Source organism: Cadophora gregata (assembly GCF_030347475.1).
Source record: "Cadophora gregata isolate MNR1 chromosome Unknown scaffold_6, whole genome shotgun sequence".
In the NCBI taxonomy this organism is placed as follows: domain Eukaryota; kingdom Fungi; phylum Ascomycota; class Leotiomycetes; order Helotiales; family Ploettnerulaceae; genus Cadophora; species Cadophora gregata.
In genome coordinates this window covers 1,901,120-1,923,751 of record NW_026695929.1, presented here as the reverse complement: position 1 = coordinate 1,923,751, position 22,632 = coordinate 1,901,120, and the positions used below count along the sequence as shown (strand labels likewise).

Here is a 22,632-nt window from a genome sequence, read left to right as displayed (position 1 = left end):
TGCATACTATAGACATGCTGCTTAGAAGAATCAAAGGTTTAACCTCAATCACACAGATCACTTAATTTTCCAAGCCTAAGTCCTGCCGCAGATCAGTCCACATACCCTCACGCTCCTCGCCGATGGTGTAGCTTCTATCCTTCGATCCGCAAGAACTCAATTTGCAATACCGCTGTTAACATCGAAAAAGCCAAGTAATATGCTATCAAAATCAGCAGAGACCTTTGGTATGAGCGGCCTGACCAACACAGGACATCTTACATGCTGATGGGCGTTGAGGCACGAATTTCCGGGTGGAGTCGGTGGGGAATGGGGAATGAGTGGAGCAAGGAAAGGGGGCTCGCTTACTTTCTGCAGTGTAGGTAAACAATATGGCGCTGTCGGTGTCGGTTCCGTGTCAGTTTCCAAGTTTACCATGCGAAAATGGTACTGAAAGAATCGATGAGATGATGAGGACGCTGATTATGATGCTGTTCTCGTGGTGAGGCAACTGATGAGAGATCTAGGGCAATCACGCGAGATCAAGTTCTAAAAAGAGTTTTGACAATTCCAGGAATGAGTGGAATGCTCTCCTGTTGGCGAGGACTCAAGATGGTCCTGGAGGCCAGGCTAGGTTAGTAAAGTGAGCCTCAGCCAACCCTCGACGAAGGCTTGAATAAACTTTGCCTTCTATTCAAGGGCTGTGTAAGCATTTATTGAGAGTGTAATCTTTTTTGAGCATCTCTACCTCTTTACCTAAAGTACAAATCCAGCAAGACATGCCTGTCCCACCATCAACGTCTCACAGATATCCCAGACCTCCCATCAAAGCCGCCAGATCATCCCTCACCTCCTCAACATCAACACCAACTCTCCCCGCAACCTCCGCTCGTCTCTGACTCCCCAACTCCATCCATCGCATCAGAATAGTACCATCAATAACAGTCCTGCTACCCACCATACCCTCGGGCGCATCCTTATCGATCCGGTATGCTCTAGGATTGAGTCCACAGGCATGGTAGAGCGTATTGATGAGGTGGCTGGATAAAGTGCTGAGTCGGCGGTATTGAGCTTCTGATAAGGGAGAGAGGAGAGAGATACAACCTGTACTGGAAGTCATCAGGATCTCGTGCTCCGGAATTGTATCCTCGGCAGCGGTTTCCATTGCGTCTGGAGTGGGAGGAAGTAGAGTTGCGGCTTTGGTGCGTGGCAGGACAGTCATGCTTGTTGGCAGATGACCTCCGAGAGCGAAAGTCGAGCGGTGCAGTAGGAGATGACCTTGCAGAGATTTGGGGTCTAGAAAGTATTAGCAAGTATTCTTTCTCTCTCATGTAGGTCCGACTTACGCTCAGGATCGAACTGCATGATATGCAAATTGCAATCCGAATCCGCAGCCACGACGTACAGTTCCTTTCCATCTGGCAGGAGATCCGCCTCCATGATCTCCATATTCTTCGCCGACTTGCCGAAGAGCATCATTTTGTATGGCTCCTCTGTATAACCAGCAACCCAGACGCCCTTGATAGCATCAGCAAAGATGCAAATTCCTGAGCCCCGCAGCTCCTTGATGGAGGTGACATAGCAGTTCATGTCCATGAACGCGACTGGAAGAAGTGTTCCATCTTCTTTGAGACCACGGACCATACATTTCTGCCCTTGCGACACGAGCATGAATCCTTGGGTTCCGATCTCAGAAATGCAAGTTATGGCTCCTCGAGCAATCTCCTCTCTAGCTATCAGCTTGAGGCGTTTGTTGGTCTCCGGCCGATCTGGCTCAGGAACAACACTAACCACATCAAAAACATGTATGCGGCCCTTTATTGCAAGGTCCTCGCCCTTTGAAATCCCCGTTCCAACTACAATACACTGTTTCCGCTCATTTGTGATTTCGGATACCTCGAGATTGAGTGTCTTGGTGCACATGATGGTTTCGAAAGGGTCCAGCTCGATCTCGTGGATGACCGACCAGTTGATGGGGTTTATGAGCTTCAGGTGGCTTTGCTCCATTGTTGGTTTGAAGACAATTTCTTCTTTTGCCCAGTTCGGATGATGATGATCCTCTTCTTTAGGCAATTCGAAGTCGACGAGTGTACTAGTTGCAGCAACATAGCATTCCGATGTTGGGTGGTATGCTACGCCGTGGACCTCCTGTCCTAATTGTACTTTTTGTAATGAGACACCAAGTTCGGCAAAAGTCGTGTCCTGTGGAAGTTGGGATACTCGGGCAATTCCATCTACATCAGTGTAGATAAATCCTCTATCGCAACCTTCCGTATGAAAGCTACTCATGCCCCTTACCCCTAAGCCTTGCAGACTTAGAACCTTCGGTGTACTCTTGGCAGTCTTCAAGACAAAACTTGGTGATCCACCAGGAAGGAAGATAGTGCTATATCCGCCCAGGTTTGAGATAGCCCTCATTGGCTCATCCCTATCACCTGCTACATCGTCCTTAGTCTCTATAGCAGAAACATCGGGATTGCGAGCTAAATGTGGATTATGGATTTTCAAGAACTGCAGGCTGGAGGAAAGGGGCGCAGTCGACTCAGAAGTAGTTCGAAATGGTTCATATATCGTTAGATCGTCAGTACATGGGCGTAACTTGAACCCAGTCAGCCAAGTTCTGGCAATTTCTTGGTAATACTTACAATAAGATAGGGCGATTTCGAGGTCTCATCGCCAAGGTCTGCTACCATCAACTCCGTTATTGTCTCTCGAGCGGCAGATCGTCTTGCAGCATAGTCCGCGGAAAGAACTGGCGGCACAAAACAAAGACCTTCTGCAATATACACCGCTTTTGAAAGGTTGGGTAAAGCATATATCTAATGCTGTTAGCGGACGACTGTATTCTGTGGGTTGGCAAAATTACATGCAACGCTCCAGAAGAGCTGAGGAGGAACATCATCACATTCTCTCCAGATGCTTGACCTTTGTCATATTGAACTGGTGCGAAAACTCCCGTTGTGTCGATATACAGGCATCCTGTCAGCCATTTTGTTGCGAGAAGAGCATCATCTTCCCGCTCGATTTCTTCCAGCTCGTTGTTATCATCGCACTGGGCCACAAAAATACTAGCGTCGTCTCTGAAGAGGAGTAAGAACGGGTCTGCAAAGCTTGCGCTGACTATCTGTGGCTCGGCTCCCGTATCGTCGTCGTACATTGGCAAGATCTGAGCCAATCCGAGGTCTATGTGATTCATCGGGTTAGTTTGGATTTGAGTGCTCATGTAGTTGATAGCAATAGCACGAGGTAGGCACAAATAGGGTATTGTAAAAGCTTTCATTGATGCTATAGGACACGAATCGATGCCAGATAGCGCCCCGAAAAGCAGGAAAAAGTACCTCAAACACAGAGATGCCCAAAAATTGCTGCCATGAGACATTTTCCATACACGACCAGATCGAGGAATCGCCGAGCGGGAATGTAAGACTGAGATGAAGAGGAATGACTTACCACCATCATAACTTCGGACCTCAGACTTCAAAACTTGTATCACCCGCATGCCGTTCCCTAAGGTCCCAGCCTCAATTGTTGCTCCGGCGGCAGGCTCAAATTCGGTTCCAGCAAGAGCCTCAAAGTTTGCAGATGTCAATGCATACACATCTGACGTCTCTGTGCCATCAGGAAGAGCTTTCGAGACTATCATGAACCTGTCATACTGTGCATCGACAGCGTAGTCACCACTCATTGCGGATTTCTCATTCTCGACTTGAAGTCCTTTTTCCGTGGGTCGTTTCGCACTCATGGTCCATATTCCGCGAGCTTCTGGGAACTCAAATCGACCAATCACTTTAGGCTGGATGTTTCGATGCAGAACAGCAAGAGCTCCTGCTTTCTGCTTACCTACAGCGGCGACAAGCTCTAGGTCACCAGTGACGCCTTCCGTGTCGACCTTATCTTCGTCTCTTGCAAAGTAGCTTGCGTTGCCAAACGCAATATCCACAATTGGAGCGATGTTAACCAAGAAGTCGTGTATGTGAAAAACATAGTCGCCAGCTTTGCTATTCGCTGTCTCGGACTTGGCAATGCCATTCGTGGTCGCCTGTGTTGTTGACGGGCCGTCGCCGTATAAGTCATCATCGGCATCATCATCTTCGTCATCCAATTCATCAAGGAGATCGTCATCTGCATCTTCGACAATTTCGACCCGCGATTTTCGACGAGAGAGCTGATTTGATTTCCGACTCCAACCAAGTACCAATGAGTCTGCAGACTCGCTTCCAATGAAGACTGTGTTCTGGGTGAGAGGGCTTATACTGGATATAGAAGCCGGAATCACCAGACCGCCTGCTTCTTCGGACACTCGTCTAACACTTAAACCAGATACTGAGCGTCCGTCCATGTGAAAACTGAGGATGGCTATCTCCCCACTTTGGAGAATGATGATCATTTCTCCACTCTGGATTGATAGTTGCCCAACTTTCGAACCTTCCAGTCGCATTTGAAGATTTGATTGATCGACAAGACTGAAGGAGGTGCATTGCTTGGCATAAACGTTGACGGCAACTCCATTGGATTTGCCAGCCTGGTCGATATGTATCAATTCGTTTATGCCAATGAGCAAGGCTCCACCAACAGGCGCTGGAAGTGGAACGACTTCGAACAAGTCGTATGGCAGATTATTGACGGACAGAATAGTTGTTGACGCTTTCTGATGGAGGTCCAAGGTAAACACCATATATGCAAGATGATCCCTTCGCTCGAAAAGTAAGGAGGAAGCTGGCATCTGGGTAGACGAAAGAATCCCAAAAGTTGGCTCCCGATATTCATAAAGGAAGGCAAGATGTATCGGATTGATGAGGTTTGGGTCAAGTGCGGCAAGGCGTAGAACAAACGAGGAGTTGTATGGTGTTTCCTCCTTACCACCGACACCATTTGCAGTCTTGGAGACTGTCTGGTCGGCTGGACGAGGTCCATCAATCTCTTCATCCCAGTCATCCATATTGACGTCCTCGTCATCTTGTTTGAAGGGGATGATGGCCAAGTTCCTGCCTCCAAACTTGAGTGCAGCGCATCTGCTTTTCGGGTCCGCAGTCAACTGATTCACACATTCTTTAAGGCTAGGTGCCCATGGACTCCGTTGAAGATCGTCTTGTTCGTAAAAATGTATGGAGATTGTCGAAATTCCCGGTCGTGTCGGATCCCACTCCACTAAGCTGAGCTTCGCATCCCTGAATGCGATCAAAAGTGCTTCTCCGCCCGACTTTGAGGATACAGTCTTTATCCTTGCAAGCGATGTGATTGTGCCGGATAATGTATACTCGGCCACGAGTACCAGCTTCGTCCTTCTCGCGCGGTCTGGTCGCAGGAGCGACTCTCCCCCAATGAACGATGCTTCTAACCCATCACCACTATTAACCGTTGGATCCCATTTCTCGTTTTGCTTCTGTGCATCTTGCGGACTTTCGATTTCGATTGAGGTAATCTTGGTCGTGAAAATCTGAAGTAAGGAGGTTTTGGCGACGACAAGGTTGTTTGCATTGACTGAGGTGAAGGGTAGGTTCAGTGAGTGTGTAACAGCTGTCGGAGGTGTCAGCTCCGTATAGCATTGCATTATGGCAGTGGAGGGACAGCGCGCCGCATGTCCTCGAGCTCGAATCAGCAGCGAGGTTTGGTGGTACCGTAATGATGGTGTCTGAGTAAGGTAGCTGTTGCTATTGTTGACTTCGCGAGCCGTTTGTTCTCGTTCTCGTTCTTGTTGGAGATTCAATAATCGCCGCTAGCGGCCGCATTATTTGCATGCCAATTGACAGGGATTGGAGCTTTCCACAGATCCTTGTTTACAAGAGCTCCTAGCCGTGGCTACGTCAGAAATCTAGTGCAATGCAACACCGACTCCTCTTCTGGTCGCTTCACCTTCACCTTCACTTCAGCAAGGCAGCCCAAGCCTCCGTCCTCCCAGTCCTCACCTAGGATAGTTCTGACGATACACGAAAAGGACAAGGACAGGATCCTTCTTCTGTCAGTGAGTGCTCGTTTGATATCACTGTCTGCTGCTGGCAGAAGTCGTGCGATCACAGCTAACCGCGCGTTATCAGATCAAACCGCCGGATATCACCCTCCATTCGACCCCTCTGGATAGGCTATAAATCGCACAAAATGGCTCTCATCCAAATGGCATTCATCTGGGTGGCCTATGCAGTCGCAATAGGACTAGTAGCACTCATCGCCGCCATTTTTACCTACACATACCAAACCCCGCGGGATCGCTCTGCACTGGTTTCGACAGTCACCATAATAACTCTCACATCCTTATTGGCAACAGTCCTTCTCCTACCCGTCGATATTGCGCTTGTCAGCTCTACAAACTCTACAAAGCTTGGAGCGAAGAAGGACTGGGCAACACCAGAAGCAGTCCACAGGATCTTGGTTACTCTCAAGATTGTCTACTACAGCCTGTACAGCTTCGACGCCATACTCTGCCTTCTTGTGGTTCCGTTTACATACTTCTTTTACGAAGAGTACGACGATGTCGAAGATGAGGAAGGCACACAGACTTTCGGACAGAGATTCCTCGGCGCTCTGAAGTATACCGTTATCTTCGTTATCCTCGTAGTCATTCTATTCCTTGTCGGATTCTTCGTGCCAGTCGCAAAGGATCGCAAGGGTGCCCACTATGATCTGGATTACTTCAAACGCCTTCTTGTAGAGAACCACGGGGTACGAGCATTGACCTTTGCCCTTGGACTGCTCATATCTCTGGGCACGTTGCTATACATCTTGTATACCGCAGCAGGAATCGCCCTTCTTCCAATCTCGTTCATAAAGTCGGCACCAGCTATCAGTGCTCCGCAACTTTCGGAAACAACAGCAACAGCTCTTGAACAGAACCGGGAGCGACAGCGTCAACTCGAGGGGCGCAATGCTGGTCGTGATGGCGGCATGCCCGCCAAGGATCAACGAGAACTTGAAGCACTCGTTCGCGAGGAACGCACTCTTGTCCGTCGTGAGCGCCTTGCTGCCGAAGCACAAGGCGAAGGCAAGAGCTTCATTGTCCGGTCTTGGACTAAGGTCTGTGCCGTCTTCAGACCACTAAAGCTCATTGGAGGAATCCTTCTTTTGATTCTTTCAATCATAATTTGGGTATCTATGTTGATCACTGGAATCGACAAAGCCAAAAATTCAATCTGCAAGCAGCATTGTGGTTACATTCTGGGAAGGAGCGTAAATGACCAAGTTTCAACATCAGACTGCTGACCTGAACTAGCATTAATGTCTTCCAACCTGTCAATTGGATCTTCGTTCAAGCCTCACGAGTATTCCCTATTGACTACGTATTGATGCTATTGCTGGTACTCTTCTTCTTTAGCAGCTCCGTCGCCGGCATTGCCACTATTGGCATCCGCTTCCTCTGGGTCAAGCTATTCGAGATCCGCAAGGGTCACACCTCTCCCCAGGCAATGCTTGTGGCAACTGTCATGTTGACTTTGATCATGCTAGCAATCAATTACTCCATCGCCATGATGGTCGCTCCTCAATACGCAATCTATGGCGCTCAAACTTTCTGCAGCCACCCGACCAGATTCCCAGGCGATCAACCGGACTGCTCCAAGCACCCAGAATTGGTCAAGCCTTGCTCCGAACTTTCGTCAGGGGATGGCTCTAAGCACGTCTGCACACCCACTGTCGTTACGACCTTCCTTAACAGGGTCACTATCAACTTTTCATTCTTCGGAGCCTTGACGTTCTGGGCGCAATTCGTCTTCCTTGCGGTTTTCTTGATTGTGTTCATCACATCGCTATTCCGCACACCGAAGCTCAACCTCAGCGAATTTGACGAGGATGCCGAGGCAGACGAGGAGGAAGGTCTTCTTGCCAGCACCGGCAGACGATTTGGAGCCACATGGCAAGATATACGTGGCAAGACAAAGAAAACTACCGGAGCTGCAGGACGGGGTATTCGGGGAGATGATAATGGTCACGATGGCGCTGACGACTGATTGACATTGATGAAATGGTGGGTATGGAATCATCATCTGATTATTTGTAGTTGAATATGGATCGTTTCTGGTCTCTAGGGTTGGTACGGGATGGTGCTGACGTGGGCGCTTGGTATACCAATGGGACTTCATCATGTACACGATAAGGGTGTCTACTTTATGAAATTGTAACTTGGTAATGAAGTGCCTCGATTATTCTATTCTCAAAGGTCGTACAACAGATTAAGCTGATTGGATCGGCTAAATCGGAAATCCTTCAACGTTCAAAAAACTACACCATTATGTCGGTCACGACTTGCCTGAGTCCATGGCTTCAGCCTTGTATCATACACACTCTCGGCATAAGCCTCATTCCATACATAAGGCTGAGAGTCCACCCAAATAAACAGATTACGGCTCCTTGGTTCTCATCTCATACCTCTGCAACTATGGAGCCAACATCCACTCACATCGTCCTCAAAACCCCCGAACTCCTTATTATAATTCTCTCTCAACTTCCCTTCATAGACCTCCTCATCAGCTGCACCGCCGTCTCCAAAACATGGCACAACACCATCCTAACCACACCCTCCCTCCTCCGTATCCTATACATGCATCCCGCACAGCCTCATATTCCAACAGGTCTACACCCATTCCTCAAAGAAAAAGACTTATTTCCACTTTATCTCCAGTTCCCGCGCCACGAACGCCAGCATCCTGGGCTCGCTGGCGCTTTCCACGATCCATTTCTTTATCGAAGTCCAGAGCCAACAGAAGCGACTCCGCTCGAGCGCTTCAATTATGAGAATGCGAGCTGGAGACGTATGCTAGTTCTTACGGGCTTGCCGCTCATTACGAGAGCGAGGGTTAAGGAATCGATTGAGGTTGGAAGGGGAAGGATGGCGGGTGTGTATGAGCGGAATAGTGTTATGTTCTTTGCGGAGGGCTTTAAACTGGGTGATTTGTGGCAGTTGTGTAAGAAGAGGTGGTGTACACGCATGCAGCCTTTGCAGGCTGTGGTGAAATTACAGTGGATAAGGGAAGACAGGAAGCGGAGTGTGGTATTTCATAGTAAGATCGTGAACGATACGGCTTATGAAGGTGGCAATCAAGGATTTTTAGGCTGGGTAGTGGGGATTAGGGAAAGGAGGAGGGAGAGAGAGAAGGAGAAGAGGAATAGAGATGATCAGATGGCGTTGGAGAGGTTGAGTGGGGTGCAGTATGGGAGGGGTGGCGAGGGAAAGCTGGGCGAAGAGGAAATTGAAGTTGAGCTTGTGATGGTGAGGGCTCCTACAAGATTTGTAAAGGAGGAGGAATTTAGGGATTGCTTGAGGGATGAATTGGTGAGGAAAGGGTTTGTGAAGGTGGGCGTGCTTAGTCGTTGATACATGATACCCTGTTGCCTTCGTCAAGCGGCAGCGCATTTGTTGCCCATGTTGAATAATACTCTCAGTTATGATTTGGTTTTGCCTTCGCATTTAGCACCGATTTAGGAGTGCTGTGGAATGAGTTTGTTATTCGCGATTTGGAATTCCCGCCGAAACTCACGTACACCATTAATTCGGCTTCCGATACTTCACCCACTTATGCATCTTCTCTTCACAGCCAACATCTGGGCCCATATGACCCTCTTTCCAGCAATTCGCACAGTAAAGATCTCCATCACAACCCATACACTTCACCGTTGCATCGTCTTGGCAGATGATACACCAACTATCTATCTCCTCATCCGGAAACTTCTTCATCACCCCTTTGATAGGCTTATCAATCGGCTTGAAGGTAGGCGCTGATGGTAGACCCGGAGAGTTCGTAGATAAGCCAGAGAGAGCCGCCATCCGTGCTGCTATATCTGATTCGAAATCGAGCGATTTCTTGCTCGTTCCCACTGGTTCGGGGAGGGCGGATGGCGCTGAGGGCAGTGAGAGACCACCACGATCTTCATCCCCTTTGTCATCCGCTGAAAGTTCAGGAGTTAAGGATCTCTCTTCTCCTTTTGGCTCGTTGGCTCTCTCAAGATTGACTTCATCCAGCATCCTCGCCACGATATCTTGAGCCTCACGTGATTCCAGCTCGAGGTCCAGCTTTCCCTCCCCTTTGCTTTGCTCCTCGCCTTCACCATCATCAAGTGCAAAAGCAGACATGTCCAAATCACGACTCAGATACCGAGGATCCTGCTGTCTTGCCTTCCCTTCCGGTTCAGCTCTATAATCCAAAATCTTAGACTCGGGCTTGGCTTCCTCATCGCGGGGTAAGGCAACCCTGGCCTCATCGAGTAGCTTCTGGATATCTTTTGGATCATCCGGATTCATCGTCCATTGGTCTTCTGGTCCTAGATCAGCCAGGAGATCGTCGAGGGTCTTGTCGTCTGTGTTGAACGCGTCGCGAAAAGGGTCTGGATCCACAGCTGGTGCTGACGAAAAAGAGTCTGAATCAGCAGTGGGTTTTGGCTGTTGGTACTTCGGTGCTGGAGATGGGAAGGTGGACGGAGTTCCATTTCGAAGACTCCTTAGGCGCGCAGAGAGATCGATTTCTGGGGTTGAAATTGTAGGAGAGATGGATTTGGGTCTAGTGATGGTAAGCATGTGATGTGACGTTTGTGTGGATGTATTACTTGGCTGAGTCTATTGCGATACTTGATTTCTTGAGGGCATTCAAGCGGTCCAACAGGTGTTGATCATAGCTAGGGGGGTCACTCATCTTGAACAATAATCATGTTGATCTTTTCGTGGAAAGAAATGTTTTGTTGGAGGAAGAGATCCGTTTGCGCTTAATCTACCTACTACCTAGCCACATGCCCAAGACTTGCAAGGCTGACACACAGCCTCGTGACCTGTGACTCCTGATTCCTAAGGTAGGTACTGTTTACAGAACCGTTACGGATTCCAAGACCCTCGTGATGCCTCGATCCTCGTACAGCTTCTCACAACAGTCACGATACCTCTCAAAGCCAATCTCGAGTCGCTAAATGCTCAGAACGGACGGCGAAGATAGCACACCAGTGGTAAAGTTACTCAGGTCTGCAACTAATTTAATTCTTCGTCTTGTCTTGAAGATCCTAGCATTGATTCGCATTAGCTTCCATACTTATACCATAGAATTAAGTTTGCCAGGAAGAATGTGAAGTAGTTCAGAGAGAAGATTGTTGTTTCATCAAATATCCGAATCACAATAGGCACCCCAACTGACGGTGATGGCTAGAGCTATTCAGGGGTTCAGACTAAGGATGACGATACATTTGGATTTCATCATGTACTTCAAAGCGAGACACAGTCTGGAGGAGATGTGACAACATACCTGGACGGTCGTACACCTTTCATTTGCCGTTGAAGCTATGTGTTACTGCTTTACATGAATAGTAGCAGCCACGGCATTCCTTATCGCCTAAGTTGCTTTCGACTGACACAAAGACAGCATTTAATCATCATAGGATATCCGTCTTCTCTGTGCTGGGTTCGCGGTGGCACGCTTGGGTGCGCGTTCGTCTTCGTCGTAGTCCAAACTACCCAATCCAGTATCGACCTTATCCCACGTCCTCTTCCGTAGATCGGGTTTCACATTCTGCTTGAAGAAGCCCATTTGCTTTGCCCTTTGTGTCTTCTTTTCCTTCTTCGTCATATGCGTGTGGGGCTTCGACGCCGTCGGAGTTGAGACGCTGCTACCAGGACTCTCTTCCTCAAGCTCTCCATCCTCCACATCGTCTGGTACAGGGTACTTAGACTCTACAGCACCTTCATCAGAGACAGTTTCTCCAGTAGTATAGGTCTTCTGGTGTTCCTTTTCCTCCACAGCATGTCTTTGTTCGCGCAGAAGAGCTTCGATCTCGGAGTGTCTAAATATCGCGATCTGCTCATCGGTCAAGGTTCGTTTGACACCATCTTTGTAGTAACCCAAGCCATCGTCGACAGCCTTTTCTTCGTAGTATTCCTCTTCTACAGGACCGAGAAAGTGCTCTGAGAAGTGATCAACGGAGGTCACAGAAAAATGCGCGGCGTGGAAAGATGCAAGGTCATCCTACAAATTGTCAGTAGGTTCAATGACTTTTGCAAGGAAAGCTTACTTGAGAGATGTTGAGAGAAGTCATCGCAGATTTCTGCATGCCCTGATGGTCAGTGGCAGCCGGTACGTTGGCATATACATCTTGGTGTGTAGGTACGAAGGTAAATATGGCTGGGTACGCAGGCAGGCAGGAAAGCTTCTGGTTCAGGCACCTGCTGGGGCTGGGGCTCGCGCTCGTGTCGCTAACTTCGTAACGACTCATGAGTAGCCGCTAGATGGACCCCTGAAATCCTCCCGCGTCAACTCTTAATCTTGTAGAAGCGCATAGATATTCTTCGTCGGCAAAGATTATAGCTGAATCTGCTACTTGAGTCCATGAGAATCACTAGCTATGAAAGACTGATTTCATCAAGCGACCAGCTTTCTTGAGTCCCGATTGCTTAGGTTCCAAGCTTGCTGTCCTGCTCACAAACGTCTCCTTTTCTGCTACCACAGCAACGTTCGTATCGTTGCTATTGATCCTTGTCAGATACTCAGACTCCTTGTCATCATCATTCTCTGGACTAGCTTCCGCGTCTTCGTCACTGTCGTCCTCCACGTCACTCTCGTCATGCTCTGCTTTCGAATTCTCATGCATCTCAGGTCTAACCCACAGCTTGGGCGACATGTCCGGTTTGCTCAAACAAGAAAACTTTGCCGTCCCAGCAGTGTGCCTAGGGTCTTCAATCGCAAACCCGTGTTGCTCATTAACTTGAAGGTACATCCATTGGAGAACTGGGCCTGAAGACTCGATGACGATACACAAACTCCAGCCTTCATAACGTTTTTCTTCAGGAGTATCACAGATCGCACGAGCACAGGCTTCATGCCCATTTGCAATTGCCAGATGTAATGCATGCACCGAGGCGCCTTCTGTTGTTCTCGAGACAACCTTAGCCCGCCTTTCTAACAGCAATTCTAGGCATTGCTTATGTCCAAAAGCAGCGGCAAAGTGGCTGGGCAGCAGACACAGAGCTTCTGCAGGAAGATTGAGGTTTCCCCCGCTTGCTTTCAGTCTTTTCAAAAAGCGAAATGTGCCCTGACGACAAGCTACATGGACTGGTGCGAGGCCATTGTTATCAGTTGCGTCTTCATAGGCACTAGGGTTCAAGAGAACTTTTGCGATTGCCCCTGTACGGTCACCACACTTACAGAGAGTTATTACAACAAAAATCATGTTCTAGGATCAGGATCAGGATTTCAGCTCCTAATACATCCATCTTTAGATTCGTCTGTGATCCAACTTCTCAAAGACCTCTTGTGGCGATACATCGGCCGGAGAAATCTGACTATCATTTTCCAGTCGGCCATGCCTCAACTCCACGTGTATGCGATAGGCAACCGAGCCAAATGTTTGACGACGGAGGCCGTCAATGTCACACATTTTCATATTAACTGTGGCGCCATACTTCTTTTCCAGCTCTTCGAATTCATCCAGCTGATGTTCTGTGAGATGGCGCAAAGTATCGACCTCTGAATCAGTCCACTGCGCCAAGGAATGTATTTTGTACCACTTGGCCAACACATTATGAACAGTCCGACTCTGGAGACTAAGGGAAATGGCATAATGTACTTCGATCGCTATTTCTATGAGCAATCAATTCTTTGCGCTGTTCTGTTGTGAGTTTGTAGATCGCTTACAGCTCTTGAGGAGTATAATCCTTAGTCGGGCAAGCCGGCGGAAGCAGTTCGTAGTAACTGCTGTATACTACGCCAGCTGTACGGCGTTCAAGGCCATGAATATAGCAGAGCCTCTTGGATGTTTTATTTCTGGTTAAGCATTTCAGATAAGCCAACGCCTTGAGCTCCTCTTTTGTAAGTCGACGGACAATTTCGTCTTCCTTTTTCCCCGACAAATTGACCGCTTTTCTGGATGAAAAGTGGGTGAATTCTTGAGTGGGCTCCGATTCTGCTTAGAGGGATATCAAATTCCCGGAAAGATGGGATGACATTGCTCCCTTGGGCTGCCCTCTTTAGCTCACAGAACCTGTGATAAATCGAGTTGATAGTACGGTGTTGAAGGCCGTCGATTGCGCAGGGCTGTCTTGGAGCTGATTTGCCACTTGTTCTTTTGCATAACAGACAGAGGAGTACCTCTTGCTGCTCTTTGGAGATTCCGCGTATGATGTCGTCTTCCAACTTAGTCCAGCGCTTTGCCTTCTGGTCGGCTGGCTTCAATGAACACGATTTTGAGTAGGCTGCGCCGAATGTACGGCGTTGAAGGCCGTAAAGAGCTGTACCAACTCAGAAATGTACTCACTTGCAGGGCAATTGGACGCCACCGTTCGTATATGCATAGATTAACAAAATTGGTTGTTTTACAGTTATTTGGTGAAGAAGGAAGTGACCTTATTGAAGAATCACAATTAAGGATGAAACATTGGTATGCTCTTTGATCGCACTAAAATTATGACAAGAACAAGTTCAAAGAAGAACGAAAATCCGAGGTCGAAAAATTCCAATGTTACTGACAACGATGCCTGATTACTGTACATTCCCCTGGTCTTCGTGGTTCCAACAGGTCGTAGAGAAAGTCGATTTTGAATTGCGACGCATGGGGGCAAATGGTCTATGCATAAGTCGCAATCTGCTTCTCTGTCCAGTCCCAAAAGTCTTTGGCGATTCCAGTCCCTCCTTCTTCCTTTGGCTTGCCTCCTAGTTCAATGTCCTTTCTTGCTGGTGTAATTTTCCCCCAAGGTTCAACTGCAAGTTGTCAGTTTTACAACACCGATCCGGGATTTAGGTCACCTACTGAAATCGCCATTATTTGACATATTAATGTCTGTCGACAGACCTGCGAAAAGCTCTGTATATGCCCCATAGATAGGATCATGAAGCATCAGGTTCATGATTGGCGCCTGCCATCGGGGAAGATTCTGATACAGGTCTGTCTTCAGAAATCCGGGATCCACAGACTACTGCAGTCAGTACATGGAATTCAATGTCGAGACAGTACCAAACTTACCAGACTCAAGATTCCATCCTGTCCATGGCGTCTAGCATACTCCTTTCCATGATAGATATTACCGGCTTTGCTGATACCATACTTTGGCCAGACACCTTTGTCAATATGATAATCGAGATTGGTGACATCTAAACCGCCTTCTGGAGAGAAATTCTTTGCCGCGGATGAAGATACCCAAACTACGCGAACACTACCAGGAGGTGAGACCCTGGCAGTCGATTTCAAAAGCGGCGTGAGGAGCTTAGTGAAGAGGAATGGAGCAACGTTGTTGGTGCCAATCTGAAGCTCGTAGCCTTGCTTGGTGACACTGCCCTGAGGAGGTCGCATGACACCAGCGTTATTCCAGAGGACATGTAAGGACTCTTCTTGCGCGAGAAAGGTCTCGGCTGAGGTCTTGATAGTTGTCAAATCATTGAGATCCAGGTGGAGGTAGACCAAAGTTCCTTTCGATTTTTGGCACTTGGCTTCAATCTCTTCTATAACCTTGCGTGCTTTGATTTCCGAGCGAGCTGCCATGTAAATCTTTGCATTTTGAGCATAAAGTATCTGCGCGAGATCTTTCCCAAGACCACCTGTGGCGCCAGTGACTATGAAGACCTGGTACACGGAGAATGAGTTAAGCTTTTTCAGAGGGGGAAAACGTTACCAACCTTCCCCGACTGGTCTGTGAGATTCTTCTCAGTGAGCGGGGGCTTTGTATTTGAAAACAAGCCCATGATGGAGTAAATGTTGCTGTGTATTTGTGAGGACTTTGGGGGGAGAAAAAGAAAAGCGACAAATCAGCTATGCTCGGAGCTTGCCGTTATGATGAAACAGGAGATTTCAGTGGAAGGCTGAGATACTTATAGAGTTGAAATGCCATTGTGACACGCTCTAAGTTCGTCATTGTTGTTACGGCACGAGCTAACAACTCCCGTCCTGTCCGCACTCGCTTAGCCCTGGAACCGCTTTTCGGTCGATGGATATAGCCGCTCTAGCCAACGGACGTAAGCAAACATAACCTTTGAGAACACATGACGATTCGATATCCGTTGAACGTCCAAACCATGCATTGCACTTACAGCCGTCGATTCAAGTAGTCATAACGCACGTATTCTATCCTTGGCTGGCGCTCAGTGGGGACTATTTTATCCTAAATGCCATTCGGATACCAGGAAATATGACAGGCTAAGACTGCCGAATGCCACCCCCCCCATCCCCCGCCAAAGAGCGAAGCTGTGATACCTGCCGAAAGTGGCCAGTGTCATATCTGGGCGTGATTTATCACTGTCCAAAGAGAGTATGCTTGCAGTATTGCACACCGAGTAATAACTAACGTGCTACCACACTTCGGGCAGAACTTCATGGTAGAAATAGGCCACAGCTAAATCCACTTGGGCAAATAGCTATAGCCACTTGCTAAGCTTCGGTTAGATTTTCAAGTGACTACACCCGTATATTTATCAACTACACCACCCTGTACTAATTACTAAGGCGCGCAAGGGAGATTAATATGAGGGTATTGCACGGAAAATTCTTAGTAATACTCGTTAGATAGGTACCTAGGTAGTATAGAGCACGCTGTACTAGTTACTACACTTTCTAATCTAAGTACTAAGTACAAAAACAGTTCTCTATTCAGGTGTCTTAGATACAATTATTAGCAGGCTAGTCTTCGGTACTTATAGAGCGTTAGCTCACTGAAGCTGACACTCAAGGTTGATTCTTAATAGCAACTAAGGGACAGGAGTACTCAAGAAGGTGCACGATAAATTTCATTCAGGATACATGAATTTAGTAGTTAATTATACGTATTCGCGAGTATCCTAAATGCACACCTCATATCCGAGACTTGGCTGGCTTGGCAAGTGGATTTAGCTATTTGCCTAAGTGGATTTAGCTGGCCCTAGAAATACCACTGACTTGGATTTGATCATGTGGGATTTTTAAGTTGCAATGCCAACTGTAGGGCGTTTCGTGAAGCATTCATAGATCAGAGTTATTATCCATTCTGTCTGCACACTCCACTCTCCCCAGAGGTTCTATCGAAATACCTGAAGCTTGAGGTCAACATCTGAAGTACTGCCTCATGAGCATGACTTCACAAGTGACGGATTTGTTTGATGCGATAACGTATAGTGAGATGGGGTCGTGCTCGCAGACGTACACAAACCAATAGATGTTCCATCATCTGGAAAGGCATAGTTGACTGCGTTGACCGAACAAAGAACGCTCCTTGAAAAATTGCATGACTTATCTGAAGACTCTTGTAGCTACTTGAAATGCATAAGAAGAGCCGCTCTACCAATGATATACAGGCATTGGCGAAGGTGATTATTCCCTACCATCAAAGCGCTTAAATTGAATTTGCTACAGAAGGAAAGGCTGTGCAATTGGGTATCTCGGTAGCTAGCTAGCTATAGTAACATGGAAGAACGGAAGCTTTATGGAAATCTGGCCCCCAAGAACAGCAAGATGCTCCATGCCTGCCATAATCGGGACAAACAACGCCAAAAACAAGGCATACCGATATGTAACATGATTTTGGCAGGCTATGGCGCGACAGAGTAAGACTTTCGCCTGTTCATCATGTTCGGCGAAGCATATTCATAGCCGTTTGGAAAGCACCAACAACTTCCAAATCTGCCATTCTGTCAGCCACAGCCATAGGTTTTCGGGCATTTCTTGAAACGGCATACAATGATTCTTTTTGTCTTCCAAGGATTCCTCAGCTAGCTGGGTAAATCTGACGCGGGTTTTGAGTCTATAAGTCGTCAGTAATGCCGGAGGGCAGCTAGTTACAATGGCTCACCTCTTGGACATTCTACCATTATCTCGCTGAGCAGCAGCTTGAGCCCAGACCATAAAAGACTATTCTCCGAGTCAGTTAAGTGCTGGCTGTACAAGGATGTCAAAGACGTACCGTTGCATATAAGTCAAATTCATCGATGATCTCGACCTCTTCTTCATGTTGGCTTTTGAGCGTCTCCGTATAACGATGCTCAAAATCACTCCAGTCAAACTTTGGCAAATCCTGATCCTCGTCCTCCTCATCTTCCTCGTCCTCGTCCTCCTCATCAGTCTCTTCGGGCTGTTGGGTCTCATGACTGTCGACCCTTGCAGGTTTCTTGACCGGAGCAGACTCGGATTCAGGTGGTATTATGGATGACGGGACTTGAATATCTACTCCAGAAGCCTCAGGGGTGACCTTCCTGGGTGATACCGTTATGGTCGGTGAAGAAGCGGAGTTTGGTGGACCATCGGGTAGAGGAGTTCTTGGATTACCATTCGATATAGGTTTGGACGGAGTCCCAAGAGTGGTTTCGGATGTGGATGACATGATAGAGAATTTCTCTAATCTTCCAGGCTCTGTCTGGACGGTAGACCTACTTGGGAGCGTTTTGCAGGATGGAGAAGACAGAACAGACGCTTGGCTGCGTCAACTGGTGGATAAGACCGAGATGTGCCCAACCGCGACTGGCTCTGGCACGTCCACACGTGACTCCGATAAGACACCCAAGTGAGCGATAAGATTTACAGCTGCTGTCCTTGAGACCAGGCGCAACAGCCTTGCCTCCATCTTAGGAGTCATTCACTGCTTAGCTGCCATAACATGCCCTCCTCTCTCCGCCACAAGGCTCTACGACATGTATCAACTTGGAAAGCATAATATCTTCAGTCTCTCTCTGAATATACCGATATAGCAGCATTCCACGGATAAGCAGTCCCACCGCGAGTCTCCCTGAATCTACTACCATGCAGTGCGATATCTGCTTTCGAACAGGCGGACAAGGAGACAAAAAGCTGCACTTCTTATGCGCAACAGATGCTCGGAACCAGCTCTACGATGGACGAATCCAAAATGCTCGGGTGCTTCTCGAGAACGACGCTCTTAATAAGCAAATAATCAACCTCTTTCCCAGTGACAAGGCTCAGCAGATGAGCGAAGCCTCTCCAACTTCACAAAGCTCTATAGATATAGCTGCTGTATCTGCCGAGAAGGAACGAACGTTTGATAGGACACAACAGATTATAACAAGGGCAGATGAGTTAAGGGCAAAGGTCGAGTTGGCCAAGGAAGAGATTGTCAAAAAGAAGGCAACTGTGGCTCGCAGGAGGTCTGACTTAGCTTCTGCTTCCAACGGAGTTGAGGCTCGTAGAAGTCGGCAGATTGAAGAGGTGAAGAAGTCCACCGGTATGACCAAACACAAATGGAATCTTGGACACTCTACCACCGCCTCCTCGAGGACTTTCCTATGCGGCGAAGCTGCGAAGCTCTATGGGCTCAAGAAGGGCAGAAGGAATAGTGGTAGTGAGGAATACAGAATAGGCGGGGTGCGGATCGTGGATCTGAGATCTTTGAACAGTGGGTATTGTCGTGTTAGAGAGAAAATCACTAACAGCAACATTTTAGCAGCGAGTCCGGCTGAGATTTCAACGGCATTATCCCATATTGTACATCTATTGATGTTGTCTACACACTATCTAGCAATACGACTTCCAGCGGAGATCATCCTTCCTCATAGAGATTACCCACTGCCTACAATATTCTCTATCGCTTCATCTTACAAATACACGGATGTACCTTTCCCAGGCAGCACACCAAACCAATCCTCAAATACAAGTCCCACAGCTTCACGGCATGCGGAAGCCCCGAGCAATCTTCCCCACCCACGGCCACTCTTCCTCAAGAAGCCGCTCCCTCTCCTCTCCACAGAAGATCCCTCAGGCTATGGCCTCTTCCTAGAGGGCGTCACACTGCTCGCATACGACATAGCTTGGGTCTGCAAGAGTCAGGGAATCCCGGTTGGAGACGAGAGCAGCTTCGAAGATGTTTGTAACCTCGGCCGGAATCTCTATAATCTACTCGTTGGGACCAAGCCGAGACCTTCACCTGGAAGCAGGGCATCGTCTGCTCAAAGCACGCCGACCAAAGGTGGACGAGAGACAGACGGTGAGAGTGACAGGAAGAGCTCGGCGTTTACAACTATGGGTAATCTCTCTCACGGCACCGCACATTCTTTCTTGGGCGGTGCAGTTGGTACAGACTTTATCCGCAGCTGGAAACTTCCAAGTCCAACGAAACTCACCGACAAGCTGAAGTCAAAGCTCTTGAGCGAAGTCGCGAATGCTGAATGGGAAATGCTTGACGCAGATGCTTGGACGGTGGATGATGAGATGGCTGATGATGGGGTTGTCGTCGGAGCAAGGAAGGAGGCGGCAGAACGCCTTCAGAACCTAGGCATGCAAAGCTTCATGAGCATGAGGACGGTGGTGGAAGCTGTGGAGATGGTTGGTGGTGACGGGGAGAGGAAGCCCGGGACAAGCGGGTGGACAAAATTACGGAAGTAACGGAAAGAGGATCTGGATGGGAACGTAATAATAGGCTTTACAATGGAAATATCGATTACCAAGATACTTTGCGTTTCAAAATATGACAGTCGATAGCTGCGATGCGCATATGTGTGACAGAATCCATGCATCATCAGATAATGAGAGACATTCACCAGCCTTCTGAATATCACAGACCAAATACAACCCATTCTGAAAGTCAACAAACCGCTCGACCTGTTACGAGGAACGCTGTGACGTACCACTCTTCAGCCTTCATCGACCCACAGTCGTAACGGGCATGTGCCAAGTGAAGCTGAGAAGCGGGACTCAGGAGGTCCCTCGCTTCCAGATTCTGGTAGTGACACCTGGCAGCGACACCTGGCGACAATTCCGCAATGGCCCAAAACAATAGATTCGCTGGTTGGTAAAGCTGACGCGTACCTGGTTTAGAACTACTATCTATAGTTCTGCCTGAAAATACACGTGTGGAGAGCGAGCGCATCTAGATTATCTAACCCTTCTTTTCGTTCTCCCCGTTCCGAGGGTGGGTGTGGATGTGGTTGTTGTTTGTTGACTTTCTCAAGCGAGGATAACGGAAGGTCTCGGCAGAGCGGATGGACGGAGGGATACCAAGTTTGACATGGTAATATTTTAATATGTGAAGAGCATGAGATAGAAGATAGCCTCAGATGAATAGGGCTGATTCGCTCGAACGACGTGCACCCAGGTACTCACTTGCCTCCGCGGTACAAGGCCCATGAGCGGCACGAAACAACCAAATGTCTGAAGTGTAACCTCTTTGCTGGATCTACTGGCACGCATCTGACCGTGGATTTAGCAGATTTAACGGCACAAGCCTATCCTCAGCCACCTTGGTGATTCAGTATGTAGCCGTACCAAGTGACCGAAAATATGACCAGCCGCTTTGTTTTGACACCATCGTCATTTGCTTGTGCTGTCTCACAAGTCAATTGTCGGGCAAAACATAACATTCCCGACATAGCCACTGCTCATCAAAAATTACTAGGCAAATTGCGTACATCCAAGCGAGATCATCCGCCAAGTCTCCCAGAAAGCTGAATGTATTTGCCTTGCTCTCGGATCGTACAGGATGTTCTATTTCAGAAGTACAGGCAAGAAAATGCCAGTTAACCACTTTTAAGGCCAAGATTCTCATGACAGCGTTATAACGCGCTTATTGTCGCACAGTGAGAGTCCCATCGAGGATTAAATGCAGCTCGTGTGCATTTGACCGCCGCTGACCACAACAAATGAGCGACAAGACTAAGCCTCCCACTACAGGACACGAAACGGGTGAACAACAACAGAAACAGAAACATCTCCATAAATATCGTTAACGAGTAAGCATTCTCTAATCGCAGACCGAGACATAAGAACAGGATTGGGGCTGAATAATAAACCATAACGCCAAGCGAATCAACAATGGCTCAAGATAGGAACGGTGTTTGTTTGGCTGACGATGGTCGCTTGCGAGGAGGTCGCGACCGTTACCGCTGAGCCAAAATTTAACTCTATCGCAGGACTGGAATACTTTCCCAGCGCCACGGACGGTGGAACATTCAAGCAATGTTTTTCGGCCTTTCAATGGCCACACATGCAGGCCGGTTGGTGTACAGGCTGGCCACGATGTTGACAGTATAGGTCTGGCCGGCAGTGACCAAACGAGATGGTAACTTGAAACGAAAACGTAAAAACAACGTCGCTGTGGATAATGAAGAGACCTGACTAGAATTCAGAGATAGGAAATATGAGGGAGCTTGATAGGATGGATTTGGTGGGAGCAATGATGGATGGGTGCATTTTCCTTGATTTCCAGTGCTGGTCCACCTTTGTCCATTCGCCACGAGTCTCCCTACGAATAACCGTCAGGCCATTTGTTCGCTCAGTCTTCAGTTCCTGGTGTTTTACCATTGATGCAGCCTGCAGGTACTCGGAGCGTGGATGCAGGTACTGACGTGGCCTGGAGCGCAGGTACAACTCAACAAAATCAGACAGGTATTCAGTCAGTCGCCCAAGCGATGAAGGCATTCGGTTGCGAGAAGGGAAGACGACCTGTCCAATCCGCATCACATGAGACCCTCCATACCTGTTAGTCTTATGCAGCATAAAAAATCTTTTCTGGCGCTGCATAAATTCCACAAATGCTGCCCTGTTCGCCCCTAGTAACGCCGAAAGGCCCAATCGGGAATCTGCACAGAGCGGGACAAAGGAACACAAGAATGTCAGTTGTGCAAACTCTGCACATTTTACCGACCAGGTCATAGGCTGTACATAAATGGCTCACACAAAAATGTAGGTACTACCTTACTACTTATGCACATGCTAAGCACGGTGCTTGTGCTCCGTCAGCGAGCATTCCTTCTCGTCTCCTTGGGCGACTTGAGCTCGTTGAGCTCCCTTTTT

General features: G+C 48.1%; 9 protein-coding genes across 9 annotated transcripts; 3 read left to right on the top strand and 6 right to left on the bottom strand.

The window, feature by feature from the left end:
* Positions 1-781: 781 nt before the first annotated feature.
* Positions 782-5,530, bottom strand: CFT1 (mRNA cleavage and polyadenylation factor subunit; the record flags this gene model as incomplete). Its single annotated transcript, XM_058506091.1, has 5 exons — positions 782-1,275; positions 1,326-2,577; positions 2,625-2,798; positions 2,846-3,162; positions 3,430-5,530. 5 exons carry the CDS (start codon positions 5,528-5,530, stop codon positions 782-784), a joined length of 4,338 nt encoding a protein of 1,445 aa, XP_058358614.1.
* Positions 5,531-6,075: 545 nt separating this feature from the next.
* ONS95_012460 (uncharacterized protein) lies at positions 6,076-7,916 on the top strand (the record flags this gene model as incomplete). Its single annotated transcript, XM_058506090.1, has 2 exons — positions 6,076-7,067; positions 7,184-7,916. 2 exons carry the CDS (start codon positions 6,076-6,078, stop codon positions 7,914-7,916), a joined length of 1,725 nt encoding a protein of 574 aa, XP_058358613.1.
* A 428-nt stretch (positions 7,917-8,344) lies between these two features.
* On the top strand, positions 8,345-9,280 carry ONS95_012459 (uncharacterized protein; the record flags this gene model as incomplete). Its single annotated transcript, XM_058506089.1, has 1 exon — positions 8,345-9,280. The coding sequence occupies one exon, from the start codon at positions 8,345-8,347 to the stop codon at positions 9,278-9,280; it is 936 nt and encodes a 311-aa protein (XP_058358612.1).
* A 171-nt stretch (positions 9,281-9,451) lies between these two features.
* ONS95_012458 (uncharacterized protein) lies at positions 9,452-10,592 on the bottom strand (the record flags this gene model as incomplete). Its single annotated transcript, XM_058506088.1, has 2 exons — positions 9,452-10,460; positions 10,507-10,592. The coding sequence occupies 2 exons, from the start codon at positions 10,590-10,592 to the stop codon at positions 9,452-9,454; spliced, it is 1,095 nt and encodes a 364-aa protein (XP_058358611.1).
* Positions 10,593-11,309: 717 nt separating this feature from the next.
* On the bottom strand, positions 11,310-11,976 carry ONS95_012457 (uncharacterized protein; the record flags this gene model as incomplete). The annotated part of the gene is made up of 2 exons (XM_058506087.1): positions 11,310-11,906; positions 11,953-11,976. The coding sequence occupies 2 exons, from the start codon at positions 11,974-11,976 to the stop codon at positions 11,310-11,312; spliced, it is 621 nt and encodes a 206-aa protein (XP_058358610.1).
* A 300-nt stretch (positions 11,977-12,276) lies between these two features.
* On the bottom strand, positions 12,277-13,107 carry ONS95_012456 (uncharacterized protein; the record flags this gene model as incomplete). Its single annotated transcript, XM_058506086.1, has 1 exon — positions 12,277-13,107. One exon carries the CDS (start codon positions 13,105-13,107, stop codon positions 12,277-12,279), a length of 831 nt encoding a protein of 276 aa, XP_058358609.1.
* Positions 13,108-14,499: 1,392 nt separating this feature from the next.
* Positions 14,500-15,611, bottom strand: ONS95_012455 (uncharacterized protein; the record flags this gene model as incomplete). Its single annotated transcript, XM_058506085.1, has 4 exons — positions 14,500-14,633; positions 14,683-14,845; positions 14,896-15,492; positions 15,546-15,611. 4 exons carry the CDS (start codon positions 15,609-15,611, stop codon positions 14,500-14,502), a joined length of 960 nt encoding a protein of 319 aa, XP_058358608.1.
* Positions 15,612-17,105: 1,494 nt separating this feature from the next.
* Positions 17,106-18,306, bottom strand: ONS95_012454 (uncharacterized protein). The gene is made up of 4 exons (XM_058506084.1): positions 17,798-18,306; positions 17,687-17,745; positions 17,574-17,638; positions 17,106-17,517 (listed from the first exon to the last, which is right to left on the bottom strand). Exons 1-4 carry the CDS (start codon positions 18,212-18,214, stop codon positions 17,462-17,464), a joined length of 597 nt encoding a protein of 198 aa, XP_058358607.1. The 5' UTR covers positions 18,215-18,306; the 3' UTR covers positions 17,106-17,461.
* A 324-nt stretch (positions 18,307-18,630) lies between these two features.
* Positions 18,631-20,226, top strand: ONS95_012453 (uncharacterized protein; the record flags this gene model as incomplete). The annotated part of the gene is made up of 2 exons (XM_058506083.1): positions 18,631-19,240; positions 19,289-20,226. 2 exons carry the CDS (start codon positions 18,631-18,633, stop codon positions 20,224-20,226), a joined length of 1,548 nt encoding a protein of 515 aa, XP_058358606.1.
* Positions 20,227-22,632: the final 2,406 nt, after the last annotated feature.

What these genes read in the sequence shown, in the direction of transcription:
- ONS95_012454 (XM_058506084.1), bottom strand. Translation starts at nt 18,214, where the DNA reads ATGTCATCCACATCCGAAACCACTCTTGGGACTCCGTCCAAACCTATA. An exon ending in AATGGTAGAATGTCCAAGAG is followed by an intron (nt 17,639 to 17,686) that starts GTGAGCCATTGT and finishes GACGACTTATAG; the next exon opens with ACTCAAAACCCGCGTCAGAT. An exon ending in GGAAGACAAAAAGAATCATT is followed by an intron (nt 17,518 to 17,573) that starts GTATGCCGTTTC and finishes ACAGAATGGCAG; the next exon opens with ATTTGGAAGTTGTTGGTGCT.